The 21,017-nt window shown below is 32.3% G+C and overlaps 1 protein-coding gene across 1 annotated transcript in view; it reads right to left on the bottom strand.

Annotated features, from left to right (window-relative positions):
• The window catches only part of LOC148625029 (cyclin-C-like), a 37,495-nt gene extending 16,884 nt beyond the window's left edge, over nt 1-20,611 (bottom strand). Inside the window, exons 1-7 of the mRNA XM_088568216.1 lie at nt 20,476-20,611; nt 15,172-15,278; nt 13,219-13,303; nt 11,238-11,307; nt 7,096-7,147; nt 4,663-4,754; nt 3,356-3,447 (exon numbers count right to left, since the gene is read on the bottom strand). Coding sequence (XP_088424342.1) covers nt 3,356-3,447; nt 4,663-4,754; nt 7,096-7,147; nt 11,238-11,307; nt 13,219-13,303; nt 15,172-15,278; nt 20,476-20,507 — 530 coding nt within the window. The 5' untranslated portion in view covers nt 20,508-20,611. The remainder of the gene's footprint in view (nt 1-3,355; nt 3,448-4,662; nt 4,755-7,095; nt 7,148-11,237; nt 11,308-13,218; nt 13,304-15,171; nt 15,279-20,475) is intronic.
• Nucleotides 20,612-21,017: the final 406 nt, after the last annotated feature.

The following is a 21,017-nucleotide window of genomic DNA, read 5'->3' as shown; positions in this document are numbered from 1 at the left end:
CTGTTAAAACTTTCAATTATAATTATTTAATTAGAGATAATAATTGCTCTAAATCTATGGTTAAAGGTGTCATACCACTATTTCTGGTCTCCTTTACTTTCTATGTTAAATTCAACTATCTATAAGACTCAATTTTTTTTACATCAGTACAGATGGTGCTAGAGGGGTTTCATTATTATGGTCACCCTTTACCTTAACTCCCATAAAAATCCAACATACCTGATGTGCCTTCTAAGAAAGAAATATAAAGTGAAAGTAGACAGGTGCAGAAAGCACTACTTTCTTTTTGAAATTAAGCCACATCAAGTGGCCTGGAGTTTCTGTTCAGATTTTTTTTACCCTATAGGCTACACTGAATAAAGAATTTAATGTTACAGCTGATTCAGTCTGCTTTCAGATCACACTAAATTTGTATACCTCTACTAAACTAGGAGTACGACAATGCAATATTGGGACTACATTGTGTCATTACAAACTACTTTCTTGTATATCAAGGCGATTGGTTTCTGAAATAGTGGTATTACACCTATAACAGATATAATTGTTCAAGTCTACTGCTTTTCTTGTTTTATCCATTAGAGTATTGCAATCACAAAGGTATAGAGAAAGTGTATGTTTTGGTGTATTGAGTCACTCTTTGGGGAAATACAATGCGCCCATACCCAATACAAACTCTATGGTAAAAAGAAACTGAAACTTCATTTCAATTTTTTTTCTCTAATAGGCAAATATATTGTGTTTAACTCTTAAATATGGACTCAGCTATGAAAAAGCAACTCAAAAGTATCAGTTACATGCAAAGATAGCAAAATTAATATCAGATAAATGTAAAAACTACAAAATCTGTCTGAAAATTAGCATGGCCTCCCTCTTTTTTTTGACCAAATACAAAAATAAGAATTATGAGTACTAGAGGGTAAATCTGTTGGTATTTGGTTTATATGGCATGAAATGTGTAAAAAAAAATATATACAAGGATGTACTCAACATGTACTTTACATCATAATTTGCTAAGAAATAGCATGAATAAGTGAAAAAAAAAAATTTACACCTGCTATGAGACAAAAATTAGAGATAAAATTTGAAAAATTGACCTACAACACCAACTAAAACTGAAAATTTGATATTTTATTATTAACAGGTCTACCTAGATCTGCATTTTAAGTATTATACTATTACAAAGATAAGTTCTAACTACCAAGAATTGAGACTAAAAACATCATTTTCATATAGCAGGCTACTGGCTATCAAATTGCACTTTCAAACATTATGGGAACAAAGTTGTTAAGCTCACCAGGAGTTAAAAATATCAGACTTAGCATATACAATGACTAATAAATATATTTAGTGCAAGCAAGCTTGCAAGGAGATTCTAGGCAGAAAACGACATTTTCAAGACCTAAAACTGGAGAAAAATACTCCAAAATTTGAAATAAGACCCAAAATTTAAGAAATTTCAACAAACTTGCATATTATGATGATACTAACCAGGTAAAAAGAAGAAAAAAAAAACCAGAATGGTCTGTTAAGTATTCTTGAGGTGTCAAACATTTAAATGTTCCCCAAAAAGATGGAAATTGACTACTTTTATTTTTTTTTGCCTTTTCTGAGTTGCTCCGCTACTTTTGTTACTTTGCATTTTACTATTTTGGTTATTTTATGTTCTTTATTGCGTGTGTCTGTTTTCCATGTCTGGTGTTTGTCCCTGGATTACATTCTTTGGATTTTCACTAGAATTTTGGTTCCCTGGATTACTCCTTAATAGGTGTCATACTTCTATTTATAATATTTTAAAATATTTTGCTCTTAGACATAATTTAGACACATCTATTTATATTGCAATCAGAAAGTAATCAAAAGTAATCATGGTTACAGGGTATTTTGAAATTTAAATGATTAAATCAAATTACTTGTAATCAGACTTGGGACGATTAATGATGACAATAACTACTAGAAAAAATGTAACTGACTGTCCAGGTTAGTGTCAAATATCTCACTGCATTTATTGTATAACTATAGAAGAGATCAAAGTTTGAGGCTTTATTTTCTATAGGAAATGAGAATTGAGATGATTCAAAAACAAACACAAAGCACACTGTTTTACCATCCTTGATAATATAAGATAGGCGCTATCTTTAATGCTAAGGAAGAATCTTTTTGTCTTAAAAGAAAACCTGTAATGTGTCATCATGTTGAAAATATTGAATATTGAAATGTCATACTTCAATCATGTGACCAACAATGCCAGTGATTTCCAGTATATCTGACATGATAGTCTGACCTTTTGATATGCCCCGTGCAGGTCCGGGTGTTAAAAGAATAGGCCTGCAGCAGCGCTAAGCTTGTCGTAAAAGGCGACTAAATAGTGCTCAGAACCCTAGCCAGGGGCTAGGGCAGTTTGCCCACAGAGCCCCCGGTGGTTGAATGGGGTACCCCTGGCGTGTTACATGCTGGGGTTGTCAGGCTATAATACGGAAAACCTGACAGCAAACCATAGTGGTGCACTGTGTTGGGAAAGATGCCATGTTCCTCGCACATTAAAGAACCCTACTGTGGTATTCTCCCGGAGTAGGAACCATAAGGCTCCACCACAGGAGGCTAAATTGCCCGACCCTACCCATCTCTCCCTATTTCCAGTGGCAATCAAAATTTGTCGACCCCATTGTCCTTGTGTCCCATCCCTTTTTCATTTTATCATCATTTCATGTTCATTTTATCATCAATTTCATGTTCATCGTCTGAATATAGCTGAAATATTGCTGCTCAGACGTTAAACCCCAACAAACAAACAAACTGACCTTTTGATACAGAAAAGCTATTAATTTTTTTTATTATTTCTTAAAAGGTAAGAAAAAGCAAACACATATAATGAAAAAAATAACAACAAAGTTCAAGGCTTTCTTTGACATTTTTAAAAGCCTTGAATCTTGCACATTCCTTCCGGTAAAAACAGGACTACAGCTTAAATGGACTTACCTAACTTTTTATATATATTTTTACATGTATTTCAACTGGGTATATCTGGTTTTGAATGTGTGACTCATACTACATGTACTAACAGCATGAACATTAAATACAAACAGTTATGTTCCTTATAGGCTAAGTCTAAACCCATATTCATAGTTATTATTTATGGTTACAGTAATAATTTTCTAACTTTCAGTTGTTTGTTATGGTTGTAACTCACAAAATGTGTACCAGTATTTTTATAATACTAATTGAAAAGATTGTATGTTCAGTTTCTTTTGGTATAAAAAAGACACTTTCCTATTTACTATTTTAATGTAGGAAAGAGTCTTTTTTTATGCCAAAAGAACTGAACTAACAATCATCTTTCTCATATTAAAATAATTACCATGCTAATGGAAATAATGACTCATCTTGTTGTAATTCTTTAAAATACTCCGTCAGAGGTCTATATGGATGATATAGGACTAAACAACAATCCTGAAAAATTCAAGTTTTTAATTTATCCATTTTCTTCCTAGGTAACATATTTCATTCTACAACACCTTCTTAAAATATTAAGTAACCTGAAGTTAAAGAATGCTAAGAATATATAAGTAACAATGTACCAACACCAAAGAAAATAAATAAAGACATACAGACACATAGATGTAAATTATCCAAGATATAATTTTAAATGTATTGCATGCACATCTTTCTATACTAGTTTCTAAATGTTATTTATAGAATAATTATCAATTATGGACTTTTTCCAAAATATTTAGCCACTTACGCATGTACATGAAGATTAAAGAAAAAGGAACATTTATCTCAATAAAAGAATTTAAAAGCCTTGTCTACATGTATGTAGCATAATGTATCACATGTAATTAATAAAAAAAAAAAAAAAACAGTTGTGAATAATGTGCATATGCATAATAAACTTCTCTTCACTTCTCCCTGACCCTTCCCACCTCTCTGGTGTCCCTTGGAAAGAGAAGTCACTTCTCTCTGTTTCTATCATGTAGCTTGAACCCCGATTACTAGTATATGTCAAATACTGTGATTCCATTTTAAAAGTAATTCTAGGTGAAGTTTTTCCTACTTTACTAAAGAATACCTATGTGAAATTTTTCCTCTAAAGTCAGAGTTCGACACTAACAGTGGTCCGGTAGTCCTGTGCTCATCTTATTTGAGGGAGGACAACCTTGAGATTAAATTAGCAGTCCTTTGGGCACCTTAAATTACTATTTAAAATCTTATTAGTCCTGAGGAGAGGACTGCAAAACAATTTTGGGGACCACTTAATTTATCTTTCAAATTGTTCTGTGGGCTACCTAATCAGTTAGTGTCAAACTCTGATTTATTCATCATATTATATCATAATCAGTAAGAAGTTCTACAAGCCTTTCTCTAACTTTTATCGGAACCGAGCAAATACACAAATGAATACCCCACAGTTCCACATAGAAGTACATGTATACGCAATGAAAACCTTTGAATTTGAATAACTCCCAATGTTAGCATCCTTCTTATGATACCCAACTTTCACATCAAGGTTGATTAAAATTTATTCAGGAGGACTTGCTCTTACAAAGTACATGGACAGATGAATCATGAATGGACATGGTGATTCTTATTTATCATATGCAAATTAAATGTAATTATTTGAGTATGGTATTTGATTTGTTGATAAAACAATGAAAAAGTTCTTACCATCATCTCTAAGAGGTAAAATTCACATTCCAGCACCAAGCTAATTCGATAGGGATACTCCTGTGGGTGAGCATGAGAAAACTTGTTTTTAACTGAATAAAAAATGAAAAATGATTGTTACTTTCATAATAAAAATTAGTTAAAGTTAACATTAAGAGTTCTATGAATGTAAATTAATGTACAACATTTTTGTGTAAGCGTTTTTTTCATCATTGAAAATATTGTTGATTTTTTCCTATAAATGTTTTTTTTATTTAATTGATCTCATTACAACAATAGTTTTTTTTTATTTCGTGTATACATGTAAGTGTTTTTTTTCATCATTGAAAATATTGTTGATTTTTTCCTATAAGTGTTTTTTTTTATTTAATTGATCTCATTACAACAATAGTTTTTTTTTATTTTGTGTATACATGTAAGTGTTTTTTTTTCATCATTGAAAATATTGTTGATTTTTTCCAAAAGATGTTTTTTTTTATTCAACTGATCTCAATAAAACACTGGTTAACTCTGAAACCTTATATATAATGAAGAAAACAATTGTTGGTTTTAATTGTACCTACTAACAGAAGCAACTGCCCATACATAATAGGTAGGCATGTCACCATACTCAAACAATATTGTCTATATGCCAACTAGCTGTCACTCCATCACCTTTTTGTCACATGCTTAACAGAGTAGCAGTACTACCAATGTTTAAGTCTTTGGTATGAAATTAAGTCCACTCATCAACTTCATGGTGATTTTCAGGTACCTTTACACCTCCCATTACCAAATCAAATTGTCACCAAAGAATATTCTTGGATTCTTTTTCAGTAGAAGCCTATATTTGTACCCCACTGGATCAAGAAGCCAAGATTTTTGTGACTCAATTGTTCCAGGGTCTAAGTCTTCCTGGGACAGCATATTTGAAGAAACTAAATACATATAGGTATCATCATGTAGCTCAACAGTCTCAGCTTTACAACTGTACCAGGAAAATTGTGGTAACAGTTAGGATTTGTAGTAAAATAAAAAAATGTACCACTACCTTGCTGAAAAATCGCTTAAATTGACATATTTTTCAATGTATAAACCCCTAGAGTGTTTATGCTTCAGTAAAGAATGGCTTATTTGGTATTTTCTTTTTAGTATTATCATAATTGATACTTCTTTTGATGACTTGTGGTGATTTTCCTAGTCAGAATTTATTAAAAAAATGCAAAAATTGGATTTTCGATTTCCTGTAAAAAGTCACATAAATTTCGACACTACAATTTATAGCTCAACTAAAACTTCTCAGATTTGGTATCATTTGATAGAGATTTTAAAACCATGAAAAACTAATTTTCAAGAAAAAAATTCTCAAAAATCGTTAAAAATAATACTCCTCCTCTAGAAAACTGGTCTCAGTATACAGACAGAATAAAACTCATATTATAGTCATTTATAATTAAGATAATGATGTATCCAACATATCTGACCAATTTACATTTTCTTTTTGAGGTTATAATTACTATAAAATTGTAAAAAGGGAAATTTTCAGAATTTCAGGTTTATTGCCAATTTTTGTCATTTTTTTTCAAAATACCATAGTTTAAACAAGCTTTTGTGTGATACAGTACATTTGTATAGTATCTTAGCTTTCAAATGAGCCAAAGTAATAAATACTTGAATTTTTCCAAGTCAAGTTAGGTGAAAAATTGCCACCTGTATCCATGAAAAAAAAAAAACTCAACATAATCAAAATGTTAATTTTTAGCTTATGAACAATAGACATGGGTACTATTGTTTTAATTATTGATGTACCCAACATATCTGCTCAATTCAGTCAGATTCAATGTGACAATAATGAGTTTTTCAAAAAAAGGGGAAATTTAAGAGTTCCATATTCTAATTGTCAGTATTTATTACTTGGGCTAATTGTGATAATACTAAACAGAAAATACCAAATAAGTCATTCTTTACTGAAGTATAGATACTCTAGGGTTTTTAATATTTTAAAACATGTCAATTTAAGCAATTTTACAGTGAGGAAGGGGTACATTTTTTCATTTTAATCCAAAATCCTAAATGTTACCACAACTTTCTTGATACCATTATAAAGCTGAAATATTGGGCTACATACTGATACCTATATTTGTAAATTTACTTCGTTTTGTAGAATGTAGAAGTTTGAACAATAAAAAATATAAAAGATGTTTTTAACCTCAAAGAGTTATAAAAAGTAGCCAAAAAAATACAAAAATGCTTCAGTTTATTTTTTTGGTGACAAAAAGAGTCCTAAATCAGAGGTATATGGGCAGCTGAAAATGATATTTGGGTTTATGAGTACGGGGGTGCACGAAGGTGTAGGCTTACAATATAAGTAAATATTTCTTTAATGTGTCCACTCTGGACATGTGGAAAGTGCATATCCAAATGAGCAGTTATGTATAACCTTAGATAACTTACCCACAGCCTGACAAGTACTGATAAGTCTGGTATTGGATATCACACCAAACTCCTGCCAATAAAAACATACCATTAGCCATATACTTTCTAACATACAAAATCAAAGTGGATATCTCATTTCCTCTATATGGAGTATGTTGAGGTATTCAGTGGAGAGATGTATTAATGAGTGAATTTTATGGTGTGTTTTGTTAATTGTTTCAGTTCATTTTTGACATTACATTAAAGGGGGATGGTTAAAGCCTCATAGAAAAACATGTTGTTTAACAAATCACATGGGCCTATCCACAATCAGGAGATGCTGGTCATTAATAAGTCTTCAGGTCATTATTTTACATTTTAGTTTATTTTTAAGAAGTGTCATTTTTCTATTATTGTGGATTTTATTACGTTTGTTGTCAGAGTCTTTACCGGTATATTGAAAGGCATGTTGTAGACTTTTTAGCAACCTCTGAAAGTATTCATTATTTTGTATTTTTATCTGTATGGTGATATTTTTCCCATTTTAAAGCCGAAAATTCAAAACTTTGTGAACTGGAGCCTTGGGTTTCTGGAGAGTTTCTAAGACCCTAACCCTCAATTTAAACAATCAAGTTTCACCTCTGATTGCGCATACAACGCGGAGGAAGATTAACAATATAAAAACAACCCTATCTTTGGCCCTACAAATAATTTACACCACTGTAAAAAACCATCAATGATCTGACAATCACTGAATAACAAATAAACAAAGAAAAAGAACATATTGAATAATGACCAAAGAAGTATTGAAAAAAAATATATCGTAAAACAGGTTTAGGTTTGTGCTAAAATACATAGAGACCTACAGCTAGAAAGCCAACACTGTGGCAGGGCTAGACAATCCTGTTAGTCCGGTAGTCCTTAATTTCAAGAAGACTACATAAAAAATGTTCATGGTAGTTCTATGGTCTACCTAAATTTTGCCTTATTTTTATGTCATTACCATCTGCTGACTACCTGTTTTACCTCTGAAGTAGTCCTGTTGACCACCAAACAAAGTTAATGTCAAACCCTACTGTAGTACAAAGTCAAGTATGTGAACAAACTGTGTTTTGTTCACACTTTGCTTTTATTCTTCATCAAGGAATAGAATGTATTACAAACAAAAATTTCAGATTTTTATCCAAAAAAAGATAACAATGATCAGATGGGAACAATCATGAAAAAGAGGGCACTTAATCCCCCTTCATCAGAATAAGAGCAGACTTTTTTCATCCTGTTGGGGTTGGCTCTCTGACATATTCACCATACCCATTTTCATTGTATTTATACATAAGGGGTAAAATAATGATTTTGGTTAAAAAGAAAATTTAATGTCAGTAAATCAAAGACTGATCAATTGGTGTCAACACTTACAAAAAATATGTACGTGTCACTATTGTTCAAAGTTTTTTTTTAACTACAGGAAAAATGTGATGGGTATAATGTCTTTCACCCATCCATCAGTCCATCATCAGTTTTACTGACTTTTTTCCGAACTCTTGCAGATATTGACATGATTTTTGGTATATAAGTTCACCATGATAAGTTACAAGCCAAGATAACTTTTGTTCCGCTCCAATGATTTTTACCGAAATTACAGGCCTTGAACTTAGCAAAATTCACAGAAATAACTGTTGTTCAGACTTTTTTTTCTAAACACTTGCAGATTATGACATGATTTTTTGGTATATAAGTTCACCATGATAAGTTACAGGCCAAGTTTAACTTCCGTTCCATCACGATATTTACTTTGGATTAACTAAAACTCAAAGAAGTAAGTCTGGAGTTTGAAACTACCATTCTGAGTAACAGAATTTAGTAAGAAGAGAAAGGTCTAAAGCCTAAAAAACATTCTTATTCCTTTTTTTATCGGGGTCCTTCTACATGTATTTCTCTTACAAACAAATTTACTTGAGTATCCAACATGGGGATGCGTGGGGTATGTGAGCGTGCTCACTGAGGTTCTTTAATTTTGAATTAAATTTACCACTAGTGTTAAATCTTTTACATGTTCAATATGTATGCTGCTTCATGTGCTGAAAAAATTGTTTGAAGCAAGCAGAATTTCAAAATGCATAGTACTTGTCAGCTCAATTAATGGATACTGACTAATTTAACACTGGCATTATACCAAAACTATATGTGCAAATATGAAGGGCTGGCTAAAATCGAGACAAGATAACATAACCCTTATGGCTAGAATACAACTAAACAACTATTGAGTGAAGACTCATGCAGTTGACCAACAATCAAGGGAAGACCCATGGTTGCTATTTCAGGACACACAGTAATAGATCAATGATAGGATATCTATAGAATAACACAGTGTTGATCTATCTCTTTTATCAACTGTTATACTGTATTTACCACACTCAATGAATAAAGTGTACTTGAACAAAAAAATCTTACATTGGAGTCTATTTATTCTATATTCCTTTGAAAACACAGTCAGAGTAAGGAACATCGTGGCATTTGAGCACAATTAAAATTTAACAATATATTCTAAAACAAAATAAATTGGGGGTAAAAACTGGAAGGAAAAGTGATCTGAAACTGACTGTCCATTGATACAGGACAATGTTAGCATTTGAAGAATCAAACTGAGAAATTAGTTGCAAATTTGACAAAATCAAACAGACAAACATACATGTTTACAGTACAAACTAAACACCCACAGCTAGAAAAATCAGCTAGTACAAACTTTAGAGTTCAGTGTCTATTGTTTATAATCTTCCCACACAAAAAATGTGTTGTTCACACTTTAATTAAAGAATCAAAAATTTTATTAACAACAAATTAAAAAGAAAAAACTGATAAAAACAAAGAACTGTGCAGATGGACACAATCATGAAAAAGAAAGCACTCACTCATCTTTCATCAGAATACGAGCTGGCCCCAGCGCCACAGAAGTAAAACAAGAGGCTCTCGAAGAGCCTGAATCGCTCCCATAGCAAACCATACTCTATTAACTAAGTAAGTAAAGGTATCATGCTTTGTCACCATGTCTGACAAAAAATTGCTGAAAAAAGAGCATATATTGATGAATGCTGTAGTTCAACTGAATACCTAAGTCACTGTAAAATGTTGGAAATGCATTCAAAGTGTTAAAAAATAGCAAAAACAATCAAAATGTTCTATTTTTAGTAATGAGGGCCATGTTTTTTGACCAATGAAAATTTAAAATGATCAGTTTGTGCAGGAAACCCTAAAAGAATTGAGCCAACTTTTATTAATTTTGTTGAAATTGGTTTCAAAGAACTGTACATGTAAAAAACGAGAAAAAAAATTGTTTCAGGGGCCATAACTCTTACAACTGGCAACAAATCATTTTGAAAATTTTTACGAAGGCCCGTCTCCTGATGGTGAACAGTATTACTCTCCACCAGAACTTTGCTAAATTCAAGATTTTTGAGTTACTTGCAAAATAACTGTATTTTGACCCCTATGTTCTATTTTAAGTAACAATGGCCATGTTTTTTCAATAATCAAAAATCAAAATGGTCAGTTTGTGCAGGATATCCTAAAAACAGTAAAACCTTCATTAAATTTTGTACAGTAGATTCTGAGGAGAAGATTTTTGAAAGTAATAACATCAAAAACAGCAAAAATCATCTGAAAAGGGCAATAACTCCAACATGGGTCAACAGATTTTTACCAAAATTTGACCACAGATAGATATCATTATGCTGAATACTTTTACCTATGTCAAAATTTGGTTAAACCTAACAGTTTTGAAAATATATGCAAAAATCTGCTGTCTGACATCTATGTTCTATTTTTAGTAACAGTGGCCATGTTTTATAACAGATAAAAAATCCAAACATTCATTTTGTGCAGGATACTCTCTAGGAACAATTTTTTTTCAAGTTTCATCAAAATCCATCCAGCAGTTTCAGGTGAGCTAAAAATATGTAAGCCTGAGAATGTTCTTAATTTCCATGGCAACTCAAATCAATGTCTTAAAAAGATAATCTTGATGTTAGTCAAGTTCAATACAGGAGGTTTTCCGATAAACAAGTGTTATGCTTCTTTTTTACTTCACATTTATTTCATCAGCGGGAGGGACCAATAAAATAAAATACATTTCGTAGAAAGGCACTGCATCCTCCTACTTACAGCTGGGTCACTGAAAACCTTACCTCCACTTTAGAAGCAAGAAAAACACATGTTGGTGCCATCAGCCAGGGATCTATGCACTTCAAGGAATTCCTTAAAAAATAAAATAAGAATATATGTAGTATCAGATTTAAATAATAAACAGAATAAAAATTAAAATATTATTTCTCAATTACCAGTATTGGGATTAGGAAATTAAGAATCTACCACCTGTAAAAGTGCAAGATAGGGAAATCTCAGACACCAAAGGGTAAGACGTAATCATTCTAGATTAGGGAAATCTCAGACACCCAAGGGCAAGATGTAATCATCCTAGATTAGGGAAATCTCAGACACCCAAGGGCAAGATGTAATCATCCTAGATTAGGGAAATCTCAGACACCCAAGGGTAAGATGTAATCATCCTAGATAAGGGAAATTTCAGACACCCAAGGGTAAGATGTAATCATTCTAGATCAGGGAAATCTCAGACACCCAAGGGCAAGATGTAATAAAAGATGTACAAAGATGGCCACCAAGAACAATCATCACCATTCAAATTAAAACACCTAATTTCCTACAGATGGAATCTGAGCAACTGGTGAAAATGGTTGGTAAAATGGCAGCCATTTTGAAAATGGCCGCCTAAAAAATAAATTCTATACTGCCCGTCAACTTAGAATATCATGTTATCTAATGGGTAGCTTTCATTTTCATTATTCTTCTATAGTTGAGGGTAAAAAAGCAAATAAAGCATTCTGACCTTTGTGTTCAATTTTTAGTAATGACAGGCATGTTTTTTTGACTGATGAACAATTTTAAATGATCAGTTTTTGGAGGAAACCCTAAACAATTAATTTAAATTAAATTAAATTTTGTTGCAATTGGTTTCAGGGAGTTGTACACATTAAAATGACCAAAAAAAATCTGTTTCAGGGGCCATAAATCCTACAGCAGGCAACAAATCATTTTGAAAATTTTGGCAAAGTCCATCTACTGATGGTGAACAATATTTCTCTCCATCAGAATTTGGCCAAATTCAACCGTTTTTGAGTGATTTGCAAAAAACTGAATTTCAATTCCCTTAGTTCTATTTTTAGTAACAGCGGCCATGTTTTTTCATCAATCAAAAATCAAAACATTCACTTTGTGTAGGATACCCTAAAAAAACAGTAATACCAACTCTTATTGAATTCTGTAAAGTAGTTTCCGAGGAGAAGATTTTTGTAAGTAATAACATCAAAAACCGCAAAAAACGTCCAGAAAGGGCAATAACTGCAACATGGGTCAACAGATAACCAAAATTACTTAACAGATAGATCTCGTCATGCTGAACACTTTTACCCCAATGTCAGAATTTGGTTAAACCTAATGGTTTTGGAGATAAATACAAAAAACTGCTGTCTGACCACTTTGTTCTATTTTTAGTAACGGTGGCCATGTTTTATAACAGATCAAAAATCGAAACGGTCATTTTGTGCAGGATACTCTTAAAAAGCAATCATTTTAAGTTTCATCCAAATCCATTCAGTAGTTTCAGAGGAGATGTTTGAAGAATTGTTAACGACGACGGACACTAAGTGGTGGCAACAGCTTACATGGCCTATGGCCAGGTGAGCTAAAAATGTGTATCAGTTATACAGGGCCACTAAATCAAATCTTTGATGCTTTATTGAACAATTTGTACATCCAAAAGTAAGTTTAAAAAAAAAGAAACAGATTTGTATAATTGATATAAATGTTTAAAATTTTCAAAGTAATGCTACACTGAAGTAAACATTAGAACTGTAGAGTCTAAATAAAAAAATGGTTATATTCTGTACATTTTGGATTTTGTTGAAAATTACACTTATCTGTATTTAATGGTACTAACAACTGTGCGAAGTTAAATAAGAATTCATAGATGTGTTCTCAAGTTATCATCTGGAAACCATGGGGGACAGACTGAAGGATGGATGGTTTCTGAGTGCATCACATAATATCTCAACACTTTGTGTGGCTGGGTATAAAATTGTGCAAATTTACCTAGAGTAAAATCTTTTAAAGTAGATTGTTGCTGTAGCAATGACTTGTTGTCTCAACTTCAACTGTTCACCAAGAGACTGAATAACTGGAAAAAACATATTAAATGCTTATTACATGAATTAGATGGGGGTGGTGTTTATTGTCTAGTCAATTTACCACTCAACAATGTAAAAAAATTGAATTGAATAAAAAGCTTTGTCATGTGCAGCATAATACAACCACAATGATTGAACCCTGAACAGATGGGGCAAGTGTGGACACAATATTAGTTGAAAACTTATAATTCATTATGGATACATTAACTGGTTTGGACATAATATAGTACTAAACTTGAAATTGAATAAAAAATTTTCAAATTCAGACCAAAAATATAAAAGTTGATTTTTTTTAGGGCATGGCCCCTTCGACCCCTTATAACTCAAAAACTGTAAGAGATATCTGAAATCTGGTTAAAAAATGCAGGCACCGATTTTTATGAGGTATCCAATGAAAGAAAAAACTATTTAAAAATAAGACCAAAAATAAATATCAGTCAAGATATTGTCTGGCCATCAGAAAAATGCATGTTTCTATTTTTGACCCCTAATTTCTGAAAAATTCAAGTCTTTACCCCCAAAATCAATCCAAGTCACTGTGGTATAGAATTGAATTCTATGAAATGCTTGTTTTAGGCTCCTTTAAGTCCCTAATTCTAAAATGGTTGGGGCTATAACCCCTAAAATCAATACCAACCTTCCTTTTGTGGTTTGTAGCCCTATCATAACGATCAACTAATACTCAAGTTATCACACGAAAACCAGGTGTCTACAGACGACAACACAGACAACTACAACAGAGCCATACCAATTTATGACCGCAATTTTTTGAGGTTGTATATAAATGTATGTTTGAAAAAATTCTATATCAGTTCATTCTTCAGAAGAAAAAAATGGTTATATCACTTTCTGAAGTGTTTTCTTTGACACATATTTTTATATAAATAACTAAATGTATGCATAAAAATGTTTGTCTCTCAACAAATTTACTGCAAGGGTCAAGATAAAAAAATATGAAACTACTAAAGAAAATCAGATATATTTTCTACAGAAAAATCTTACTAGAACTCAATTTCTTTGTTGTTAAGATTGAATAATAAATCAGGGAGTTACATAAGATTGCAGAACTATTCAAAACATAAAATGGCAATCCCCCTTATTTTGGTTCCATTTAGCCTTATGTTTCCTCTTGTAAAAGAAGGAAGATTCCTAATAAAAAATTATAAAAATCCCATCTATAGCTCTGTTGTCGCAATCAAAATTGACAGCGACAACAATTAACATAGTTAACCAAAACTTTGATGGAACAGAATCATATCTCATTTTTACTTGTAATGGACTTTGATTGTTGACAACAAACCAATCAGAGTTTACAAATAAATTATAAATTAACAGAAAAACTAAGTTAGCAGGATAAGTTTGAAAGATAAAAACTTTGAATGAATGAAATATAAAGAACTGAAATTGTGGAGAGCTTTTCAGTTATGGATAACAACCAGCGTCTTGTCTCTTTTTCGAACACTCTCCAGCATACCCACAATGGTAACACAAAAATTACCTAGTTAACAGGTACCGGTATAGTAGATATTCTGTAAGGTACTTAATGAACATGTACATGTAAATGTGTAAATATTAGAGTGACAACAAGTCTAATGAAAATAAATAATCCAGTGGTCTACTAGATATATATAGGCATGCTACTGGTATAGCCCTAGTAAGGTTGTTTGTAGATGATATCGATTAAAATTTGATCTAACCTCCTAAAATGTACACCAAATAGTCATAAAGACCCTGAATTTCAAGAAAGTTCAAAAACATTGCAGTCACTGTACAGCCACCATTACAATCAAGTACACATGTTTATGTACATGTATATTTGCAAATATTTGTGTTAAAATTATGGACATAGAAGACTTACAATTTGCAAAAAAGATCATGATTTTTTGGTATCCATCTTCATTCAACACTCCCAGATCAATCTGTCTACTTTTGAACAGTTCTGATGGATCTAATAGCCACTGTTGACTAAAAAAAAACAATGATCAAGTGTTTTATGTATTAGTTTCATAACAGATAATTCTACTTTAAATATTTATCTTTGAAAGACCACAAAATGTACAGGGAATTGTGCAACTCTACAATTTTAACTAGATTAGTATCATCAACCAAAATTTTACTTTCTCTACTGTTGATAATGGAATCACTTATGTCCTCCACTGTCGACTTCAGCAAAGTGAAAACTAGGAGAAAATTGCTCAATTGCTTTACTTTTCAATACTTTTATCTGTCCATAACTGAGAAATGTTATTAAACTGCTAGAATTGTTAAATATACATTTGTACCTTGGTATAAAGATAGGAGTAGTAAACTACAAACAATTTCTGAAATCGTGACTCTACTGTGGAGAGTGGAGAAATTAAAATGTGTGTTGACAGTAGTGTACATGTACATCGTACATTATAATTGGGGTATGAACAACTTCAGAAGCATTTAAATGTTTTCACTGTCTCATGCTACCAAAGAAGCTCCTCATTATAGTGAACCCACTTATTACAGCTTTACATGTATATAACACTTCTTAATAAAATTTTATACAAGTAGCATATAATGAATAGATCAGAACTGACAAAGCTGGCATTGCTACACAAAAAAAAATGGTGAATTTATTACATGTACATGTAATTAATATCAAGTCAAACAAATTGGTGCCCAATTGAGAGATATGTAGTCAAAATCTTCAAAACTAATCAAGCATTTGCCAAAGAAAGTACAAAACTGTATTTCAATCAGCTTTGTGTAAGAAACACTCAAGACAGAATACATGTAACTCAATAAGGAATGAACATTATGGTTATTGATACTTTATCATTCATACTCTAACAAAACATGCAAAGCAACATGCCTTGAGAAATCAATTTACTTCAAATGATATTTCGGTAGGTAACATGAAACATTTAATTTGATCTTTTTTTTTTATTTCGACAGTAAATTCACGGTTTCAATCATGAAGGGAACATGTCTTAAGCTTATAACAGGTTTGAATTGACCACTACCATACATTTCATATGTGTCAATAAAAAGTCTTCAACCTTGATATGTCGGTTATCAATTTTGAAATGGATGTTGATAACTTTTACCAACATGATATCTGACTGAGACATCTATGGCAACACTGCCTGCACGAAGTCCAGCTCCATAGGCCACTCATCCTGAGCTAAGCTATATAAAATATAGTTTTCACTGGCCAAGTCATTCCTCCTCATAGGATTAATCAAAGGTTGTAACTTAGTACATGATGTTTGGTAGTACGGGACAGCTCATCTACAAATGTAGGTGTTGTTATGTACATTTTAGGATAGAGGATCAAATTAACAATACATGTCACAACAAATCAATATTATACAAACATCTCAGAATGTGATGACTCTATTTGCTACACTGCTCCATTGGATCAAATTGATATAGGGAAGATAATGTAAGTATAGAAGGGTCTGAAAAATTCCCAATGTTGTTAGAACTGTCAAATTTGCGAAGCAAATGTTTGGTCGTTCCCTACACAGGACTCGGACTTATACCGTTGTGACATCTATGGCACTACTGCCTGCAGGAAGTCCAGCTCCATAGGTCACTCATCCTGGGCTAAGCTACATAAAATATAGTTTTCTCTGGCCAAGTCATTCCTCCTCATAGGATTAATCAAAGGTTGTAACTTAGTACATGATGTTTGGTAGTACGGGACAGCTCATCTACAAATGTAGGTGTTGTTATGTACATTTTAGGATAGAGGATCAAATTAACAATACATGTCACAACAAATCAATATTATACAAACATCTCAGAATGTGATGACTCTATTTGCTACACTGCTCCATTGGATCAAATTGATATAGGGAAGATAATGTAAGTATAGAAGGATCTGAAAAATTCCCAATGTTGTTAGAACTGTCAAATTTGCGAAGCAAATGTTTGGTCGTTCCCTACACAGGACTCGGACTTATACCGTTGTGACATCTATGGCACTACTGCCTGCAGGAAGTCCAGCTCCATAGGTCACTCATCCTGGGCTAAGCTACATAAAATATAGTTTTCTCTGGCCAAGTCATTCCTCCTCATAGGATTAATCAAAGGTTGTAACTTAGTACATGATGTTTGGTAGTACGGGACAGCTCATCTACAAATGTAGGTGTTATGTACATTTTAGGATAGAGGATCAAATTAACAATACATGTCACAACAAATCAATATTATACAAACATCTCAGAATGTGATGACTCTATTTGCTACACTGCTCCATCGGATCAAATTGATATAGGAAAGATAATGTAAGTATAGAAGGGTCTGAAAAATTCCCAATGTTGTTAGAACTGTTAAATTTCCAAAACAAATGTTTGGTCATTCCCTACACGGAACTCGAACTTGTACCGTTGTGACATCTATGGCAACACTGCCTGCACGAAGTCCAGTGCCCTAGACCACGGCCATCAAGGCTATAAAAATTATATAGATTTCGCTGGCCAAGTCATTCCACCTCGTAGGATTAAGAATCCAATCAAATACAAGGAATTGTTATGTTGTGACTTACATTGTACATATTTTTGTATATCAATTCCATCTTTGGATGGTTCCATTCATCATAAGTTCTCAATGAATTAGAATCAAAAACATCACTCTCTCACTTTCAGATATACATGTATCTTCACTTGCAAAGATTCTTACAGGTTATGAATCAACTTATGATTTCCCATACACTACCACTCAATGGAACCTTTTACCTATTTAAATCATCCATTGAACATCAGTACACAGCTTCCCGTGCTGTTCTAGGGATCTCCATTCACCAAAATGAACACATGGCTCACTCTTCTGTTGGACAAATTTTCATCACAGCATGTGTCCTTTCACACAGAAAATAAATTGCCAAAGAAAATATGATAAGGTTGAATGAATCATATTTAATCGCACAAGCTACAACATAGAAATTAACAATCAACTATGGTAAATCTTTCTGTCTGTATTGTTTAACTCAATTATACCAAGGTAAAGTTTTCTCTTTCCTAGGCTTGACCATAGGTCCAAAGCTCTAGTGAAATTAAAATCAGTGGTAAGTGCAGTCATTTCGTTGATACGGTCATACCATTAAACAAGTTCTTTATTAATTTAACCACAAGAACTTGTACAGTCAAATGGTTTTTTTTGTCCGAATCTGTGTCATTAAACAATCCTTTAGAGCTGTTGGGAATATATTTGTCACCCTTTCAAAAAAGTTAAGCAAATTGGTTTGCTTTTCTGCACGTCAGATTAATGCAAAGATTGTTAAGACATTGTTGTATAATTTAAGATCGTCTTCCTTAAGCTGCCATCACATCGATCTTTGTCAAATTGAATTCAACTCTTAATACTTTCTACATTTTATTAAATGAAAAGTTATCAAATTTTAATTACTTACAAAAACAGTAGAAATCATTCAGCTTATTTGAATCTTATTGACTTTGCTGACAGTGATAATCATGAATTTGACTGATCTAAGTTTGTTTACACACACGTTTTACTCCCTGACACATTAACCCCCTGGAAATTATCAATCAAAACATTGTTTTAACATTTGAATAAACACACACGCGAATCATATTGATTAATGACAGGTTTAGGTGGTTAATAAGCTAGATATATATACAGTGCCGATTTGCAATGCATGACACATATTTGAATACATGGCACACACTAAATGAACACACAAGGAAAGCAACACATGGCACATCACCATGCAAAAAGAGGTAATGGAGAACTCTGTCATTCTCTCAACACTGGTCTGATCAATCGTTACCTCCTCAGTTCAACTGTTCATAGTAAGAAACACTAAGGACTATTGTGTATTCATCTGTTCTCAATAGTCATGAGTTCTTGATAGCGATGCGCATAGGCAATTTGACATAAAACACAAAATAGCATATGTTGTCTATTCACCAGGAATTTACCTACTGAACACTTTCTCTATTGGACTTCGACTTTGCCATCTTGCATATAAAAGTATATACAATATCAATAAAATTTAGTACCTATTTCTTCTACCTTTCTCTTAAACCCTAAAAAGTACTCTAAGTGCCCACCTCTCCCAACACACATTTTAAATGTTAACAAATTTTACTGAAAGTGATAGGTCATATATTCAGCGGTCATGTGCAGCCTGGACATATAATCATGGCTATGTCAGTAAAAAAACTTGTATGGTAGTCAGTTCTGGTCATATCTTATTATTTCTTACCCAAAAACATTTAAAAACATCATGACATTATAAATGTTTTATGAGATACAGAATAGCAATAATATGAAAAGCCAATTTTTTTGGCGAATTATAATACAAATGACCTTGTATATTTTTGATCCTATGTTTGGAACACCCCATCACAGAAAATTAAAAAAACGTAAGATGTGATCAAAATTTTTTAGCCATATCAAAGTTAATCAATTATAACATTCAATGCAAGTAATATATGGACCCTGAAAATATGAAATATCAATGAAAATATATTGAATTATTTATTTTCTTTAATTGCACTTTCCAATTATGTCTCTCGTGATCTCCATACAGAAAATCATATCCCTATCGAGATCTGATGACATACATGTAGTACCCATAAATATTTCAATACAGTACTGTAGGTCACCATACAATTTTTTTTTTCTTACTAAGCAAACATGGAATTTCACCAATCTTCCAGGGAAATAAAAACAAAGATCAGTTCATATAATGACTATGAAATTTTAACTTTTTAATAAGAAGTTCAACAAACAGGTAAAAAACATTGCTATGCTATCGAGAATCGATGACACCTTTTCACAATGAATTGTAAGAGTATAATTAGTCGTAAGTTGTGACGTCACAATACTTAACTCTATTATGACATCATAACTTACAACTAATTTTACACTTACGATTTTTTTGTGAAAAGGACCGTGGGATACCACTAAGTACATGTACTTCTCTCTGCACAATTTTCCTACGTAAGTCAAAATATTATCATTTTCATGTAAATAAGCAACAAACACAACAGTAGGTAATCATCTATTCTCTGGTAGTATACTGGAAACCCTAAAGAAGATGAGATAAATTGAAAGTTTGTATCAGGCTCCTTCGCCTTCGGCTTCGAAGTCAGGAAATTATTTGTTTCATTTTACAAAATAAAGACTGACGTATACTGTCAAAGTCAAAAATTAAACTTACTAATGCGAACTTTGCCAGAAATTTCCAGCCATTTTCTTATCAACCCTATAGGTTTCTTGTAAATCATAACATTTTAACAAAAGTAACGTAAGATCGATTGAATTTCCTTCAGATTTTTTCCAAAGCGGATATGTAAAAGGAATTATAACAATGGTACAATAACGGAATATATTAAGACATATTTCCGGAACCAAACACAACTTTGCAGAAAAAAATGGACTAAAATGATTACCAAACACCCAAATACCCACAAATTAAAAAAAAGTTAGATGGCTTTAATTTAGATCAAGAAACATCTATTGATAAGTTTCATGAAAGTTACATATCTTCATAAAAGCAACTTGGTAGCAGCATCTTCTGGAGCTATTTTCTTGCGAAGATTCCCACAATGTCTGAGGGCTTAATTTCGATGACAGAGTAGATCAAAATGAAGTATCGGATTGGTATACATGTGTTAGCAGATCAAATTTTTCGGTGACGGTAAGTTTTTTGGCAATGATCGACTGATTGTTGATTGATTGTTGGGGTTTAACGCCCGATCA

This window comes from Perna viridis, chromosome 2 (assembly GCF_037379345.1).
Source record: "Perna viridis isolate PV_CMFRI_1.1 ecotype Kerala chromosome 2, ASM3737934v1, whole genome shotgun sequence".
Lineage (NCBI taxonomy): Eukaryota > Metazoa > Mollusca > Bivalvia > Mytilida > Mytilidae > Perna > Perna viridis.
Note: the sequence above shows the minus strand (reverse complement) of the source record. Positions and strands in the feature narration are given on the sequence as shown.